This window comes from Tetrao urogallus (genome assembly GCF_951394365.1).
Source record: "Tetrao urogallus genome assembly, chromosome: 6".
Lineage (NCBI taxonomy): Eukaryota > Metazoa > Chordata > Aves > Galliformes > Phasianidae > Tetrao > Tetrao urogallus.
Genome location: NC_136819.1, coordinates 12,695,170 through 12,714,885, shown reverse-complemented (window position 1 = coordinate 12,714,885; position 19,716 = coordinate 12,695,170). Strand labels below are relative to the sequence as shown.

General features: G+C 39.0%; 1 protein-coding gene across 1 annotated transcript; it reads right to left on the bottom strand.

Moving 5' to 3' along the window:
* Positions 1 to 1,058: 1,058 nt before the first annotated feature.
* Positions 1,059 to 18,450, bottom strand: GTF2H1 (general transcription factor IIH subunit 1; the record flags this gene model as incomplete). The annotated part of the gene is made up of 14 exons (XM_079537620.1): positions 18,288 to 18,450; positions 16,336 to 16,528; positions 13,748 to 13,910; positions 12,313 to 12,406; positions 11,503 to 11,652; positions 10,346 to 10,425; positions 8,979 to 9,109; positions 7,187 to 7,274; positions 5,848 to 5,936; positions 4,975 to 5,092; positions 4,044 to 4,134; positions 2,548 to 2,663; positions 1,711 to 1,803; positions 1,059 to 1,145 (listed from the first exon to the last, which is right to left on the bottom strand). The coding sequence occupies exons 1-14, from the start codon at positions 18,439 to 18,441 to the stop codon at positions 1,059 to 1,061; spliced, it is 1,647 nt and encodes a 548-aa protein (XP_079393746.1). The 5' UTR covers positions 18,442 to 18,450.
* Positions 18,451 to 19,716: the final 1,266 nt, after the last annotated feature.

Below are 19,716 nucleotides of genomic sequence, written 5' to 3'. Positions count from 1 at the left end.
TTGCATTTGAGTCACGTTTAATACAAGACAAGTTGGTTTGAACGGTGAACTGGTTCTATTTGGAACAAAGTATGGCACAGATTCCCAATATTTATGCACATTTTGTAAATAACATTTTTTCTTTGCCATGATTATCGATTCGCCAAAAACAGTGTAACAGTCAAATGGGGAGAGTGAAGGAAAACAGATTTAGGAGAAGAAATTCAAAACAAGAAGTCTAATGATTGAAAATAAGTGACTTTTGTAAGAAACTTTATTTAATTTCATTTTAAAAAAAAAGTATTCTTTCCTCAGAACAAATGCCACCTTTAAAAAAAAAAAAAAAAAAAGAAGATTGCAGTAGCACACACTTGCACTCAGAGGAAAACATGCAAAACGGATGGCTGAAAAAGTTTTGCATAAAAATCCAAGATCTCAGGTGAGAGTTTGCCCCCATGTGCCTTTAGGGGCCCCAGATCGTGAACAGCTTTCAGTGCAATGTTTCTTGCTTCCAATTGAGGGGGGAAACATGGCAGTAGCTCATCTGTGGACAGCTACGCTCTCCTGGATGGTTGAAGTAAAACCAGTTTCAGCTCTGTTTTAAAATAGCACTGTTAAATGGTTGCGGAAGATACAAACAATTCAACAAAATGTCAGAATCCAGTGAAAACATTTTGATTTCTACCCTGTGCCATACATTTCTTTAAAAAAAAAAAATTAGACAAAAACAGATTTTATTAATACGCCCTCTTTAAATTTTTTATTTCTGAAAGCAGCTCTTAATGCAAATCAAAAGCAGTTCCTGAGTAACTGCAGTAAACAGTGTCTTTTAAATAGTTTTGCGCCTCAGCTCTTCTGTTTTGGTTCGCTCTTGTTCTTCTCCCTAGTTTTCAAGTTTAATCTCAGTTTTTGTTTTTGTTTTTTTTTTTCCAAAAAATGTGCAAGTTCAGTTAGCATCTTTTCCAGAAGTCCATAGGTTGCAGGTCTTCCTGCAACAACTATAAGATCTGCACATGTGCTAGGTTGTACTCCTATCCCTATTGCAGATTTTTGTTCTCAAACCTGTACAGCATGCACTCTCACGTCTTCTTCAGCATACGCCGGGACTGCCACGTGTGGAACTTATTGTAGGCTGTCTGCAGCATCTCTTCTATATGACTTATCAACTGAAAGATTAAGAGGGAAAAGGAAGTAAATGTCACAGCTACTGGAGAATACATCACCCTCCCTTTGATCAAACACACTCAGTTGGATTATTCCCTTCCTTCACTAGAAGTGATTTCACTAAGATCAAGGAGGTATGCCAGATTAACAGAGAAAGGACTTTGAAGCTCTACTGTGAAGACTGTGTTGAGGGGGTAATTCACAGTGACTAAGCTGTGAAGGTTCAGGGAAATAGCACTTGGTTGTGCTGTTTTCCACTGTTTAGGCTATGACCACTTCAAATCTGGAATGGTGGGAGACTTTTTCGAGGTAGCTGAAGTCCTAAGTCATGACAGAAGTAGAAAATGAAACATGACTTCCGCCTTCTGCTGGGTAATCTATTATTGAGCAGTGTAGAAAAGGAAAGTCAGAGAACAGTTAATTATGTAACTAATTTCTCTCTGCCAGTTTCCTAGTAAACAAATTTAAGATGACCCAGAATAAGAAGCAAACAAAGCCACCGTCCTTTGATAATTATGATTCACATTAGTAACATGCACCATTGTAATTAGAGTGTTTTTCCCTTACATTTGTGCTTAAATACTGTCTCCGAATCTTTTCTTGGAATGGGCAGAGCTTTGTAAGCTGAAATCTTTCCAAGTTGCTCCTCATTTTCACAACCTGAAAGAAAGGAACCAATCTTGTAATCATTTGCACAAAACACTTTGTAAGTAATTTTGGGGCATGCTTGAAATATGTATGGTTCAAGGAAGAAAAATTCCTAAGTCATCTGTCTCTAACTTAAAAATTAAGTCCATATTTGTTTTTGAGGCAAGTGCAATGTGCCTGAAAATGCAGCGTAGCAATGTCATCATTATTTGTCAGCAAGCAAAACAGATAAGATGTTAACAAAAACACCCTTTTTGCTTCAAGCAAAGACTATACTGTGAGTTTTCTGGTCACATTTTGCAGCAGAAAAATCTAAGATGAAGGCACTCTGTTCTTAGAAACAGTACAGATTTTGAAGCTGAGTAACTTTACAATGGATGGAAGGATAAGGAAGATTTCCTGTAAGCATTACTGTGGCAGTTATGTCTTAGAGTAGAAGAAGGGGGGGCTGTAGTTTGTATTTTAAATTGGCAGTGTTAAATCTGTGGCTGGCATACAGCTGACAATTAGGTTAGAAACTAGTGAACAGCCAACGCTCCTACTGGGGGTTAAGAGGTATGCAGATGATTGTAGCAAGTAACACCAGCAGAACTGCTGATAAATGTAATGTTTTATATTGTTTTGTGACCTTTAGCTCTAAGGATAAGTGCTCACTTAACACATGTGCGTTAGCTCTAGGTTTCAAGTTAATGACAGTCATCTTAAACCATATCTGGCCATATCATAACCAGAGTCACATGAGGAGACAGACCTTACCTTTTCTTCTAGGAATGGTGTGTTAACAGGAAAGCAGGACCAGAAGTGTCTTAGCAGTTCCCCTACTGCCACATACAAATGTTTTAATTCAGACTGAATGTCATTTGGCACCATCTCTGCAACAGGAAAAAAAGGTTTTTCTGTATCACTCAAAACTATGATACATAAAGTGAGAAGGTAAGGCTAATGGAGGAGCAATGTAATACACATTTCTGATTAGAATCACAGAAAGACTGGTTGGGAGGGAACTCTTGAGGGGCTTCACACCTGAAGGAGGTGTGCCAGCAGTACTGGATCAGGTCAGCTGCTTATTTATGGCTAGCATGTGTAGAAGCTTGTATATTACTCAGGCAGATGTATGCCAGGCAAAGGATGGACATCATGCTTTAATCCAAAACTAGTAAATGGGGCAGCACGGACAGTTCTATTCTAAGTCTAATATTAAATGGGCTGTACAGCAGATAATGCAAACTAGTGTAATTTTTTTCCCTCTCTCACTGGCAGTGAGAAAACAATAATAACACTTGTCAGATACAACACATGAAGGAATAAGGAACTATCTTTCAAACAGTGTCTTAAAGTAAAAATGGTAACATGGTTCAAAAACAGGGAGGTTACCACAACCCTAAAAAAAGAAACAACAAAAAACAACCACCCACAGTCATCGAGAATGACAGGAGCAGTCACCTGAACAGTCCAAAGGGAACTCTAGGATAAGGCTGTTAAAAGAAAAGGTGGTCTGGGTTGAAGGGGAATGTCAGCTGGGGAGGGTAAGAAAGCTTTGTTACTGCTTGATGACTCCACTTATTACCACTGGGAATGCATACTTTTTCAGCTGTCTGAATAGTCTTTGCTATCCTTCAGATCAAGTACAAAACAGGGAAACTATTCTAAACCCTGCCTTGTGAGAGCAGAAATTCATCTACTGTGAGATGAAAGGGAAAGGAACTCAAGGTGGCATAAATGTGACGGGGGGATGGAGTAGTCGGGTGGAGATGAGAGGAGGATGGGTTGCTTGTTTGTCCTTGCAGTCCACAGGTAGGTCATCCTTTCAGCAAGCTGTGGATTCTAATTCAGGCTGCAGAAGTTCCACTAGTTCAAAACTCCTATCTACAGTACACTTCCTTAGAGTTCTCTCAAAGTATGGCATTATTAAAATATAGAGAAAAACAAAATAAAAATGCTGTACACACAAAACCCATCAACTGTATGAGGACTCGGTACTGGGTGCATCCTTTCTCACTTGCTCTGTGAAGTTCTGTCACCTACTTGCCACAGCACAGTTTTAGCCAGCGCCGCCTCTTAGTTGGGCTGCTTTGCTTTTTTTTGCTGTTTTTGCTTTGCTTTTGTTTCTTTAACCAGTGTTATTCCAGTTACAGTCCACCTTCTAAAATTTCATGTATCAGTGTAGCATAATCTAAGAGGGAGATAAAACAGCAAACTGCTCTGTAATGTAATAAGAAGTGATTGAAGTATTACATATCTCAAATCCTTACGGTTTATGGCTTGCTGTGTTCCACCCTGCATAAGTGCTCCTCCAGGTGACAGGACTGCAATTGTGCTAGTAGCATCACCACTTGAAAGAACCTGAAAGCAAAGAGGGAACGAATTTTTGCATTAAAATGCCTTAAAAATAAATCACAGGTTAGCTCTAACTGTGGAGATGCAACTGGGGACATACAATAGAAATCCTGATGAAGAGCTTACTGTACTGCAGAATTAAATGCAAGCATTCACTCATTTTTCAGAGAAAGCTCCCCAATTAATGAACACATCTTTATCTAGTATGTGAACTGGCTGTGCAAAATGAGATGAAGTTGATCACTACAGTACAGATTGTGGCAACTCAGCCACAATTGTGGCTGCTTCTCCTAGGGCCAAATGTGTGTTTATGAAGAGGGGAAGTTCGATTACTGGCTGGTGAGGATCATCTGGTGGCTCTGCTGCCCTCCAGTTGCCAGGAAAGAGTGCAGCCCAAGGAAAAGCAGGTCCTGCACTTAAATGCCTTCTGGGACAATGACCCATTTAGTTATATACTGCATACAATGACTTAAGGCCATTACCTCCTAAAGTTCAGAGGGTGGGATCAGTAATATTTGCCAGTACTTCAAGTCAGTTATCCTGTATTTTATTTTATTACTTTATGCTTTCACCACTACTTCAAAAGAACATGGTAACAGTAGAACATAACTGAATATCAGAAATGCTGCTTTTTTCAGTTCTTTCCTTTTTTTTCATGTTTAGATCTTAAACACAATATTTGAAAAGGTACCCCACCTGAAGTTGCAAAATAAGCTTGACATTAAACTATTTGAGATAACTAAGTTTATCTTGAACAATTTAAACTCCAGTAGTCAAGAGACAAAAAACTGTATAGAAAGAAGATGCTAACATCAAGAAAGGAATTTCTGGAGAATTCTTACATACCTGAGTTAGATTGGGTACATATGCTTCCATTTCTTGCCTAATACTATGAAAAGAATTAATTATATCCTGACTGGTTGCATATTGCTGTGATTGAATTGGAGTTGGACCATGATAATACCTGTGAGGTAAGGAGAGAAGCATATTGATAGGAGTGTTCATAAAATGGACGCCAAATTCAGTGGACAGTAGAAACGTTTCCAGTTTGGGATGCTTTGCAACTGCTGACATTGCTACCTAAATCCTATTTATTGACATAAAACATAAAATGCAGTGCCACATGGCAAGAGGGAAGGGTATGGCAGCAATAGAGGCTGCAATTTCTATCAGTGAATCTGCAAGCAAGCTCATGAAAAGCTCTGCCATCCACTGTGCTCAATTTTGGGAACAGCGTTGTAACAAAGGACTTCACACCAATTTGAACCTCAGACAAAGGAAGTAACGTATATGTTTTAATTGGTTGTCTTTCTTGTGGCATCTGTCCTTCTCTATGGTTCTCAAGCTTAATGGTCTAGAAAACAAGAGGACAATTACTAGAACAGTAACAGACCAGTGACCAGCTCAAACTATTCCCATGCTGCTTGTTTTGCTTGGAACTGTAAAGGTACACATCACATCCATTTCTCTACTATGAGCTGCAGCAAAGTGCTGAACTATGACAATCAGTCTCTTAAGACTTAAATAGAAATTACATGTCAAAGCCTTCCCAGCAGGTTTACAGAAACTCACTGAAAAGCGAAATGAAATCAAAGTACAAATTTAAATGGAAGTGCTTGGCTGAGTAGCACACTGGGAACTACATCTCCTGATTCTTAAGTCATAACAGACTTGCCATATCAAACATACTGAAATAGCCAGCATTTACTGTTAACTTACCTGTCAGATTTCTTTAAATTTAGTGCAATAGTTTTAGTGCTATTATTCATCGCTAAATCTTCATATTCAATGGATTCCTGTAGTTTCACCTACAATAAGCCAAAAAAATTATAGACATTATTAATAACACAATTTGATGAGTTCGGTGTTATTTTTTTTCTCACTTCAGATTTTTTTTGAGTGAAAGGTTTAGACATACCTTAATGAAACAAAATTACCTGGAACAGTTTGTGTCTACCTTCCTGAGGGAGGTGTGACCAATGCTGTTTAAAGTGTACAGTCTTGGCATTACTGCTTTTTCTGTAGATTGTCACCAAAACTTGCAGTCCCTGCTACTCCCAGGAAGTGTTCTGCTATACATACACCATTCTTTGTTTTCTCTACTTAAGTCATTTACCTCTATGTAAACAGAAATAGTAATAACTTAATTGCTGGAGTCCAGGAGTATAGGACTGATGCAGCAATAATTATCCAAGCTGTTTGGTGACAACAGAGCTAGAGCATTAGTGGTGAGAGGTAACAGGACAGCATCAATGGACTTCAAAGAATGAGAAACCTACCTTTAGAGCCTCCTACTGTTATGCTCTTTTCTCATTCCTCTCATCATCATGCTTGTTCCAGGGCTGTTATGTTTATCCTTCTAACTAAAACTAATTTTCTTGTAAGTCAAAGCTGTTGCCTTCTTCAGCATTTAACATGTGTTCTACGCTCTTTTCTTAGCAATATATGAAGGCTTTGAGTCAACCTATTTCAACTGTCAATTCTAGCAAGGATTATTGAATCTCTGCAGCAATTACAGTATTTTCTCTCCACTTTATGAGTTGCTGTGGTCGTTCTAAAACAGGCTGGTGCTCTATTTCAGTGCACTATGCATCACCACTCTTTGTTTAACCTTCCTCCAGCTTCTAACCTTGAGATGAAGGCTGCTATGTGTCAGTTCAGTCATTCTCTATACATTTGATAGGTTAATATTGACTCTCAAACACCCTACTCCTTTCAAATAGATGTTTTCTAGAACTGTTCAGGCAAACAGCAAAAATACAACTGCACAGTATGGAAAAAAATACTTATGTCTAATCAGAATCATGCTGGAAACTTTTGCTTTCAGGGGACCCTACTAAACAGATCAACAGCACAATACTTCAAGGTGTAGTATGTGTCTACTAACAGATGTTCTTATTCTCAAAGCTTCTCATTGGCCCTTAGTTATTTAGCTTAGAAGCATACAGAGTAACAAGTATTGTTTTAGGTGCTTCTTAAAACACATAATAAACCTTCCGCAACGTTTTAAGAGACAACATCCAATTTCTTTCAACTAGAATGGCATCTAACTTTATACCTTTTTCATTGGTGGTTGAAAGAAATCTGAATCCCTGGAGTTTCCATCCGTACTGCTGGTCTCACTGTAATGGTCATTTTGTGCTTCTCTTAAAATAGAGAAACAGCATTAAGAAGAATTCACCTTACAGGAAATTTAAGACACAAGCTAGAGACAAAGTAAATATATGCTTCAAAAATGCTTATACTGTACACCAGCTTCCCCCCCTTGTGTCTTCTCTGGAAGAAGCTTATATAGATAAATGGAACCAACACCTCAAATAACGCTGCTTTGTCCAGGAGGAAACTAAGCAGCAGGGAGTTTCTCCCTTCCTGCAGAAATAGTGGCTTGCCAGCAGTGCAAGTGGGACATGGCAAAATCATGCAAATCAAATGATTTGCATATGTACTTACGCCTATCACACACTAGCAGGGCTATGGGAGTGCTGAAAATCTGCTGTTTCAGAATAAATATTACTTTTTTTTTTTCCTCTCAAAACTGAGGAGTAGAGACCTGTATTATCCAAAAGAGATTGAGATCCACTGTGCCATTTGGAAAATATGAGAATGTTGTCAGAGAGCTCAGCTATACAGAAGAAAGTATTTGAGATCTCTCACATGTAAGGTCTGTAGGACCTGGATACAGTAGTAATCTATTTAGGTGGTTGTCTGTAAACTAGCTGTACAGCAGACCTCACATCAAACCCCATTTACCCCCCCCTTTTTTTTTTTTTTTTTTTTTTTTTTTTTTTTTTTGAGTTTCACCTGTGGATTTTACTATAAACATATGTAACCAGACAAGACACTTTTTTTGGTTGTTGTCTTAATTTCAGTTGGGAAAGAAGTATTCAGAATGTCTGGTATGACACTGTTTTTGGTTCTAGGACAAAAACAATGTTGGTAACAGTGATGTATGTTTATAGTTGCTGCTAAGCAGTGTTGTAGAGCCAAGGCCATTCTCAGCAATGAGCCTAAGGAGCTGGGAGGAAACAATTAGGACAGCTGACTTAAACTGGCCCAAGGGATATTCCATACCTTATGACATCATGTGGAAGGAGAGCTGAAGAGGGTGGGAGTTCATCTGCCTCTCTTCTGCTGCTCAGGGGGCTAGGTGGGCATTGGTTTGGGGGTGGTGAGCAATTGCTTGTGTACCACTAGTTGTATACATTTATATGTATTTCTCATAATTATTTCCCTCAACTCTATCCCAGTAAATAGTTTTATCTCAATCCACAAGTTCTATTTTTTTTCCCCCTGGTCCTGTCTCCTATGCTACTGGGAAGGGGGAAAGTGAGCAAACAACTGTGTGGTGCTCAGCCACCTGCTGGGTTAAACTACAGCAGTCAGTCAAGGACAGGATGCTACCCCAGATAAACCTTTAATTTGATCCACACAAGTTACATTGATGTTTTTACTTCCTCATTTGCCTTCTCCCATGCAACCTGCTATAGGAAGCCACAACAGATCCACTCCTGGAAGGTGGCAGGAGGAGCCCCTGAATCAAATCTTCTCCTTGATGCGGCCTTCAGCAGGGATAGAGGAGAGAGCCAGAAACATCCTTTCCATTTTTTTCTTTTATGTTTGTAGAGTAGGAGAGCAACTCAGCTAAAAATAGCACCTGTCATCTCAGAGAGATCTGAAGAACTTTATAAAAAGTAAAATAGAACCTAATAGTACTTTTATTTCTAGAACATAATGGTTCATTCATAAAAATTACAGGAAAGGGTTGGATGAGTAACAGCAGATGTATTTTCCTTCTGGAAATTCTTTAATTTGTTAAAAATACTTAGCTTTTAGGCAACATTGAAACTTACTGTTTTCTGAGGCCAGCTGCAAGGACCATGGCACTGTGATGATTAAAGCGTTTTATAATGGCAGCATTGCTACTTTCTCTAGCAGTTTTTGAGGCATTGGATGTAGAGGCCACAGGAGCAACACCATAGCCCTATAAAGAGAATAACATGGGTTACCTCCTCCTCCTGAACCTAGAAGACCATTCTGTTTTCCAGTGAGTCAGGAAGCCATGCCGTCTCCTCTGAGTTTTACTGGTACTGTATCATCACCTGAAGCACTTTCTTACCTTCCCCTGCCCGTGACTCCCAGGTGCTTTGGGGAAAAAACCTCCAGAGATTATTTTATTCTGCTAACTCATGGCAGTTCAGAGGTATCTTAAGAAGAACAAATAAATCTCAAAAGTATATTTTATAGGACTATAATCTGCTGTAAATTAAAACTAGCTTAAAAAGGAAACCACCTGTACTAAACAGACACTGATAGCAAGTGAGAAGTAGCAACTGATGTATGGACTCTTTAACACTTTGTGGAACACCAGCGGCCCCCAGGCTAAGCGTCAGGAAGATGTGATAGCACTGGGAATTCAAGAAACCTCAAGCCTTAATGCTGGCAGCATTCCCCAGTTACCAAGTGGCTGAAAGCAATTCACTTTAATCTGTACTCAGATTCATGCTTGCAATTAACCAGCATCAAATGCAAAATACAGCACTTTGCACAGCACTTCAAACATGCATATTCTCGACTCCTATTCTAGTTTTACAGTGATAGCTCTGTACAGCTCAAGGAAGAAAAAGAACCTTTTGAAACAAAGCACTATTATTAATTATAACTCAAAGATTTAATTAATCAGCTGCAGAAAATGTATCCTTCAAATATTTCATATTGTGGTACATTATAAAAATTGTTTTAGTTTATACTTTAAGGCAGGTAACTTCAAGTTAGGATATTTTTTGCAAAATACAATAATTAAATCTGGATAAAATTCTATACAGCATGCATAAAATTAAGCAGAATGCAACAGCAACACTCAAAGTAAGGAGAAAGGCTAAAACTTTTTTTTCCCCGTTTTGCGTTACTTTTCTGCATGTGGCCCCAGGTTCTAAAAGTTAGGAAGAAACCAGAGAGAATCTGCTAGGGATAGGAAAAAAAAAAAAGCCATACATAGTGAAAGAACTCATTTTGAAAAGCAAGAGGTGCTGCAGTATACCCAGCACATTAACACAGGCAGTTGGGCACAGGCTTCCTCACACGCATACAGCTGTGTAAACATTGAGTACTGAACAAGTGCAGCAGCCTTTTAAGTGATGTGTTTTAGAAACAGCATTTGTAGTAATTTGAACAGGAAGGACCCAATTTCCCCTTAAATTTGTTTTTAGCAACTACTTACTTCATCTAACGTTCTGTCTTCCAAAGCTGTTAAATCTATCATAGGGTTTTTCACTCCTTGAGACACCATTGCTTTTAACCCTGTATGGGAGCAGCAGAAAAGAAAAACCACCACAGATGTGTGGGATTATTAGATTGTTATTTAACCTTTAAAAATCAATATGCTCAAATATCACCAATTAAATCTTTCAGCCCTTTATAAAGTTCCCTTTAAAATAAGCAATAAACTTGGAAAATTGTTGTAAGAGATCAGCCTCCTAATTACAGCAGCTCTCATCAACTTCTGCTCATCACTGTACACTGTTCTATATTAAAATGGAGGACGCTTTAGTATCAGTTGTTAGTAGAAACTTTTCTCTTTGAATTCTGGCACCGTATTGCTTTGGGTAGAATGGTCACTTAAGATAGCTTCTCCTTGTGAAAGGTTGTGGATTCCTAGTAGAATCCATATCTTGTCAGAATTCTAACACATGCTAAGGAATGGCATTAAGTGATCTTACCTCTTCATATGTCTGTATCATTAAATAACTTTACAGATTATATATCATCTGACTTAAGTTTCTCTTAAAAAGGTGGACAGAATAGGAACGGCAACTCCTCTGGAAAATATGGGACAGGATCCATATTTTTCTGTTGCTAATCACTCCATTTATTATAAAAGCTGTACCGGCTGTAAGTTGTGCACAACCACAAAAGGAAGGTTTATGTAAATAAAATAAATAATAAATAAATAAATAGTAATAATAATAAGTATTATTAGTATTAATAATAAGTAGTAATAGTAATAAATAGTAATAGTAATAAGTAAATAAATAAACCAATTTATTCCATAGTAACTGATGGCTGAGCATATTTGAACTGTCACGATGGTAAGTTACTGGAATTTATCACTAATTTATTGTTGCAAGAGTTGTGATAAAGGGTATGTCTTGCACTAGCACATCCCCATTTATTTTGAGGAGTGCATTTGTAGTCAGGCTAAGAACAGCAAAGCTACAGACAATTTCCAGTCACGATCTCTGCCTCTCCCTTCAACAAAATGTCCAATAAATGGACATAAGAAAACGCAGACTTCACCTTTGCAAGGTGTACTGGCTGTTCATCTTGCTCTGTAAGACTGCTAACAGCCTACTGCAGCAACCGAGTCCCAAAGCTTACCTTTCTCATCCAGTTTGGCACATTCAGCAAAGAGGTCTTTAGAGCCTGTGTTGAGTCTGTCCCGGTGGAAATAATGAGACTGAAAAAATCGTGTCCAGAATTCCCTTTCTGTCATGTTATGTGGAACATTTTCTGCATATTTCATTTTCACTGTGAACAAACAAGTAATGATTACAAGGTGTTCTGCAAATCTTCATACAGCGTTTTATTTTAGTATTTTCTTACTTGCTTCCTAGCTTTCTGTCTGGTGCTATCGTCATTCATGCCAGTTAAGTGTAAGGGAATGCAGAGGTTAAACACCAGCTAATGGGTACTCTTCTATGCTCTGTAATGCTACCTAATGCTCTGAAAAGAAATGCATATCACAAATTTGAATACTCCAATTTAAACACACAAGAAGTCTTATTTGACAGACTTCTAGTTATTCTCAAGATGGATCTAGCATTTTTAACTTACTGCCCAAATGAACCAGTGTCAGTGTCCAGTGTATTGCAAGGGAAGGGTGAAAATCACTCTTCCCCTCCAAAGAATTGAAATCCACGATACTCTGTACTGAGAGAGCCAAATCTCCACTTACAATTAAAAAGAAAAGTAGGTGAACAAATTAAAATCCTTTTGAAAAGAAAACTCAATTTCAATAGTTGAAACGTATTTTAGCACATGCTTCTTCCCATCTCTCCTCAAATTAAGGAAACTTGGTAGGGAAAAATCATCCAGTTCTTTATACTTGAAGGCTCTGACTTCCTGCAGTAAAGTGGTAATAAACAAATCTCACGTGAATGTATTTGTAAAGCAATGCACTACTCTTACCTGCAGGATATGTTCGAAATATGGATTCAATGATATCTGAAGTCAAATTGTACCTCAGACCATTGCAGCCATCTGTTTGAGGTCGTACGTCAGCCTAAGAAAAAGCACACGGGGAGGAGAAACAGCTTAAGTCTGAATATCTTCTGTAAGAGGAGAAGGAAAAGAAAATACTGGCATTCTGCAGTCAAATTCTGCTGTAGATAAATAATCTTCCTACAATAATCCATAGCATATTTGATCATAAATATTTACAGAACACAAAACGAAAGTGTGCATTAATTACTTTATTATACTTACTACCTAAGGGATGATTCAAGGAGACTAAATTTTAAAGATGAAAGTAAAAACAATCGAGAGGTAGTTAGTTTAATATATATCCAAGTAAAAAGAGGCATATGTACTGTGTATGCCTAATCTTTTGGTGTTTACTCAACAATTCATCTAGTGAAGAATCAGTAATAGTTTATGGCTGTTATTCCTCTTCTTATATATTAAAAGCATCTCAGTACAAATGATAAGTAACACTGAACTTGAAAACTGCCTTAGCTAGAACCTGCAACTTGGAGTTACCTCTTTAGGAATTTGTGGAGCAAGTAAGCACAGTCACATTCTCTGTAAGAGGACAAAGCAGGTGCCTACATATTCTGGCTTTTTTCTTCTTTTCAGCATGCTCAAATTCTTGTTATTTAGGGGGGAAAAGTGAGTGTATAGCAGGTATGTCAAAAAACAATTCCCATCTCCTCCTTTCCACCCAAACCTCTGCTGTGTGCACAAGTCATTACAGAGACAGAAATGGGATGTCTGTTAACAAATCGTTATCTGTATGAGTTCTGTGTAAAAACATTGGCCTGTGGGAGGAATGTGAAGACTGTATCTGGGTTATAATGTCTTAAGTTGTATTGAGATTCTACATGGGGTAATGTAACTGTGAGCTGGGGGAAGAGATGGAACAAGCTTTCAGATGTACAAGTTGGGTCTCTGACCAGCTGAAAGCATGTGCCAGATTAAATAAAAACACAAACATGGGGAAAAAATAAGACCGTTTGTGTGGGACTCTTTGCAGCTTCACTTACGCAGGTGGACACTGCAAGAGATGCTTTTTAATTTATTGCATTAAGACACCAATCTAGTGACTAAACTTGTCTTTTTTTCCTATTATATGAAAGATGGAACAGCAGTTTAAACAGCACCTGTGTGTTACATCTTTAAGTTAAATCTAGCAAGCTAAATCAATACAGTTTTGAGGTTGCAGATATACACAATACCTTTACATTTTTTCCTCCTTGATGCTTGCAACAGTCCAACAGGCAGAGAAATGTTAAACTGAGGTACCAGGAAAGAACAATCAAGTATATAGGAATAAAGTACAGGAGCAGAACTTTCACTTCCCCATTTTGTTTGCTCTAAAATGCTTTCAATGAGAGGTTCAACATACCAGAAATGCTGCAGAGATGCCCACATCCTGCTTACTAGGTGCTGCAGAATTATCCCCTGCATTCAGGCTTAAGCGGTTGGCCCAGAATTCTTCAGCACTGATTACTTGGCTCACAACAAGGTCTTTATAGAGCTGAAACAAAACAGGATCTTCTTGCAGCATTCTGGTAAAAGAATGTATTGAATAGAATTGAAATGCTGCAGGATAAATCGCTAGGATTTCCATAGCTAATATGAGTTCACAACAGGAACAGAAACTAACTTTTCTTTTAAAAATGCTGTGTTTCTTAACAAGAATGTATAACCAACCAACCTCAATAATGATATTTGTCTCAAAAGAACAAAGAAAGGGTTCAAAATCTTTCAGGGGTAGCATTAAATGCTAGAAAAAGTAACGCCTAGCAAAGCATTAAGGTGGGATTAATGTCTTGTCCCTCAATATGGTGAAGCACGTGTCTTTGCATGCCCTGGACTGCAGTCTTCTGAACTGCAAAAGCAAAATTAATTTTCCTGAACTTGAATAACAAAGGTCATATGGTAGAAAAAGGGGATTGGGACACTGCCCAATTCTTGATTAAAATCTTAAAATTTGGTACCTACAGTTCTCTATTCTAGCACAAGAGTACAGATTACAAAGTATGCATGATACCTTAAGATGGCATCTTACTGTGAGGTTTTTTGGCTATTTCTGTTGGTGACATCGCTTAACTTTAACATGCAGCACAAGTGCTGCAGAAACATTCAGTATTGCTGCCTCCATCCACCAGGGGATAATATCTACAAAAGCTACAATCCAAATCACAACTACCATCCTTACTGTCCAAAATGCAAACAATGTATGGATCAGAAACTTCAGCTGATTCGTGTGCTTCTTTTCATGAAGCTGTATACCCAATGTGAAGCCCAGCAGATTATTTACTGGGATCCATGTATACGTATGGACAGTTAGCCAAAAATCTCAACAAGCTTAAGCATGTTTCTCAGGATATTGATTGTGAACAAAAGATAAACAATGAGGAGTCTTATGAATACACAGAACATACTATGTAGACATGGGAAGAATGGGGATAAATGACAATTTGGACTGAAGTCTGCAGCTGCTTTGAGGGTGAAGTAGGATGAGATAGAAACGGTAGCTTTCTAGGACAAAACGTTCCTGGTGTGTTTTCACACCATGTTACTCTTCCTATTCAATTTTTCTTCTTAGAAGTACAGATTAGTGACAATGACTACAAGTTAGAGCAGCAAACAGCAGTCTGTTCAATTTGAAATAGCTCATTAGATGTTGGAGTTTTCATACACACCTCACCCCTTTCTATCAATAAATGGAGAAAGTGCCAAAGGGACTTGGAATGCAGAACCCTTCCAGAATAGGTTGAGACTTTGGGCCTCATCTGTTCCAAACTAAGCAGTAAAGTCCTATTACTGGACTTGGGATACAACTGTCAAATGCACAGACTGCATACAGAGACTCTGCCTCTTCTGCTTCCACTTTTCTATAACTAGAAAAGCTTTTAACGCCAAAAGATAAAATACTATAAAGCTCCATTTAGGGGTGCAAGGACTCAGAGCTGAGGCTGTACAACTACTCACTATTATCACTGTCAGAGAAAAGGAAGGAGCAATAAAGAAACTATTTGGTAATAGTGCCGAAGCAGTTTGCACTGCTGTAGATGCTGACTGTCCCAGCAGTACTGAGAACAACAAAATAACTCATATCTATTAGAGCTACTACACAAGGGCTCTTGCCTGTGTAAAGACTTCCCTTTGTGAAGATTTAATCTGCCTGGTGAAGCAATATTCCTATTTTCTAGAAAAAAAAAATCCAAAACATTTAACTTTGCTGTAGCTTTGAACTAACCTGTCTTTGAAAATGGAAGCTAGCGGGTGGAGGATTCAAATGAGATGCCAGTGAAACTCATCTGGAGTGGCAGAGAGAAGTATGTCCTATGCCCACAAGGACCAGTTTGAAATGAGCATTTCAAAGGTATCTTAAAAGCCCTTCTGGGAAAATGACTTGGTTCCTGAAACTCTTTTCTTCAAATTTATTTTAGAATAAACATCCTGTATGCCAAATAATAAACTACTGCATATCAACTGAGATGCATGGAAAAAAAAAAACAACAATTTAGTGGAGTTCACAAGATACCAGGACAGAAGATTCATCTGGGCAGGCAGGGAGGAAGGAGTGATTAGGGTATGCAGGGAGGGTGGGGGCTAGGGGGGAAGGAATGTAACAAATTCTGGTGAAAAAAAAGCGCTTAAGTGCTTGCAGCTTATTAAACTGGTAAGTATGTACTCAGGAATGCTAAAGAGACAGACTGCCACTTGGGTGCTTTTATCTCATTCAGGTATGAAAGGCTGAGTGATTGCCTTCACACCTTGAGAACGCGCCACTGAGAATGCAGGGACAGTCTCAACATGTTACAGTTATATAAACCCCGAGGACTGAAACTGAAAGTGGAAAGATTTTCACCAACGCAACATCACTAACAATGCTTCAATACAACTTTACAGCTGATGGCAGAAACACACTATGGTTAAATAAGAACTAAGAAATAAGAAAAGCAGCTTTCAAATTCCCTTTACCTGTTCTTCTCCTCAAGTTCTTTATTAGCTTTCCTCTTGAATTTGGGCAAGAGTTGTTGAAGAAGGTCTTTTACCGCATCTCGCTCCTTCACTGCTGTGCTTTCATTGGAGAAGTGAAAGTTGGTTGTGTCCCCTGCATGCAATACTAGCTGAAGCTGAATTTTAGCTTTACCTTCTGGACTGATTTTCTGGCCTAGATTGCACAGAGAGTATTAATTAGCAAAAGACAGCAAGCTTATAGTGGAAAGTCTCTTCCCTAGAGTATTTGGTTATAAGCAAATATCCACATCCTCCAATTAAATATCATTACTGCGTGTGTGAACTCCAGCCATGCAAGTAGAACATCGTCTTCCCCTTAAATTAGTATCATTGCTGCACAGTCAGCCCAAAACACGGGACATTGCCACCAGCAGCCCATCGCTCAGTATCCTTCCACCAAACCTCAGGAGCCTAGATTCATCTCTGCATTCTCTACATTCTCTGTTGGTAAGCCAGTCACCTGGAGGCTTCAAGCTGGTACAAGTCCAGGCTGCTGCTACTGAGAGGTGACAGCCTCATGTCCCCTCTCCACCCCTTCCTGCTGCCTCTCTTGTCCTGGTGTTAATGTTTGTACAGTAACCAAAACCAAGGAAGTGATCCACTGAGAAGCATCCCCTTTTGTTTTTCCAGCTGGATCAATTTCCACAGAAGAACAGTACTAAGAAAGCAGGGTGGGGTAACAGGATGCTGACAGCAAAAGCATGCTGGTTTCAAGTGGTTTGCTAAGCAGTTAGCCACAGGTATTCCTAAAAGGTGATCCCAGTGCCTCCAAGGTGCTGCTACACCCTAATGACTCATAAGGAAAACTGGACTTCTGCTTCCTTTTCTGTAACTAGAGGGAGAAGAGGCTGGAACAACTGTGCTTGTGGATCGTAAACAACTGCATTTATGGATACTGCCTTCAACAGAGCACTGCAAACAGCACTGACCTAACTTCCAATCTTGTGCCCTTTCTGTAGTGCAACTAGGAGAATGGAACCGAGTGCCACCACTGAACAAATGCCCCCCTCCCTCCATCCCATTTTTCTTTTTTGGATTGTAAAAAGACATAAAAAAACACCTTTCATTTAAGTCATAAGGACTTCTTTGCCTGCACGCTTCAACATCTAATATATAAGCTGCTTACACAAAAGCTAAATAGCTGGATAAAGCCTTCACAAAACTGAACATGAGTGAACAGACTATTTAACTTATCGCAAGTGTATTTCAGAAAACAGCAACTTAGATTTGATTTACTGCATCCACTTTTGTTCATGCTGCAGTACCTGCATATTACTTCTGACAGCAGTGCTCACTAAGGCTGAACCAAGCGATGCACACAACATGCTTCATTCCTTTTTTGGCATTGCAACACATGGAACATTCGTACTAATTGGAGCCAGAAAAACAGCATATAGACATTTACTGTTCAGTTGTGACTTGCAAGAACTGTGCAGCAGCATATGCTTCTTTGGTAAATTACTGTCAGGCCAAAGTACAGATGCTAGCACTTCTGAAGTTATGGTCAGCTGGGTGAAAATATAAGCCACGTTCATTTTATAAGCAGATTGGAACAGCCTTAGACACATAGCTTAAAAGACTTAATAGACCAGCTTAATAGTTTCTGTGTTAGGTTTGAAAATCCTATACTCTTCCTCAACCCTCCTCCCACCCTTCCCTCCACAAGCATATGGCATAGATGATTTGCAGAGTATAGAAGCTCTGCTGTCACATCCTTAACAAACCAATAATCATTCGCTATGGTCCTGATCACTGCTGCTGTATAGAACAACCCAGCCAAAGCTCCAGATCCTTGCAACCTTCCCAAACAACGTACCAGTGCTTTATGGCAATATGCTTTGGGTTGTATGTCAACATTTCTTGAAATACTACTCACTGAAGTACCTACTGAAATAGGGAATGTCTTCACTTACATTTTATGTCTGCATACATGTGGCTGACTGTGAAGCGGTCTTTGCCTTCGGGTGCCCACGCTATCCTCTCAGCCATAAGGTACAGAGCTCCATCCTGCTTCTTCTGGCGGACCTTCTTTACAATCAGTAACACTTCTTCTGATGACGTTGCCATCGTGGCTACAAGGAGCTACCAAAACATATAATAGAACTAATTATTATCATTATTTGCTGTAATTCTTTTACTTTTCTTGTCAAGGAACTATGGCTTGTATGTACTTGTTAATGCCCACATCATTTTTGAACCATTCCAGACAGACATGCTCCCCACTGACAACACAATTAGCAAATCTATTTTAACAGAATACTGCCAGCTATTTAAATAATTCATGTAATTACATAGCTGACACTGCTTGTGCTCCAATAAAAGACCCCCCAAACCTTAAACTGATAACCAAGTTTTAATATTTCTTTACTATTCTTTGCAGATCAGGAAGAAAAAAAAAAAACAAAGCTATGCAGAAACACAAACTGCAGATCTCCTCCGGCATTTGGCAGCGATTCCCTCAGCATGAGCAGCAGATGCTAAATCATTTCAGAAGAGGGAGGGATACAAGGTATGTGAAAAATCATGGATTTTCAGTTCTCTGCACTAAAGATAGCGCAGCTGGGTGACAGCCCTGCTCTTACTGCAGTGCTTTTTGCTGAGGGTTTCAACAATATTCTGTACATTTAATGTCGGCTGGGCAGTTCCCTACCCCTCTCCCCCTGAACACCAAGGGATAAAATGCTGTATCTGCTTCAAAAGAATGGGATTTTTCACCTGTCTCACATCCAGAAGCCTTTTAATACTTGCTGTAACATTTCCAGCAGTCATTATCCCTCGCTCTTTACAGCTTCACCCTACAGCTTCAAATTTCTCAAGAGAATGAGTGCACCATAGGTATGCGCAGCAGATTCTATCAACATATTGTTGCACGCCCATCAAAAAATGACATCTTTGTTGAAAATGTTTTGTCTGTCCAATTAATATATTTTGTACACCATGAACTTTCCCGCTGAAACACAGAACAGTATTTTCAAAAGCCAGTATGTTTTGTGGGTTTTAAGAGTACCTCTCATATTTGCTGGTGCCTGCATTGTACAGCACGTACAGCTCATCACACCAATATTACCTAGCACAGAATGATGCCTCTGAACATTTAAAATCAGAGGTGGGGGCATGCGGGGTTTTTATTTTTGAGACTTGGCTCTGACAGCTCGTATAGCAGCACAGCATTCTCCTCAGTATTGCAAGCCCATCATCAGAACGTGTTACGTAAAATAGCGTATGGAAAGCTTTTGTGGTGAAAGGATCCTGCACTTCAGTTTCACCCCTCTGTGGCATCTATCAGCTGAAGCCTCACCCAACACTTCAACAGTGCAGATCTGACTGTGGGGGTTCCCATCC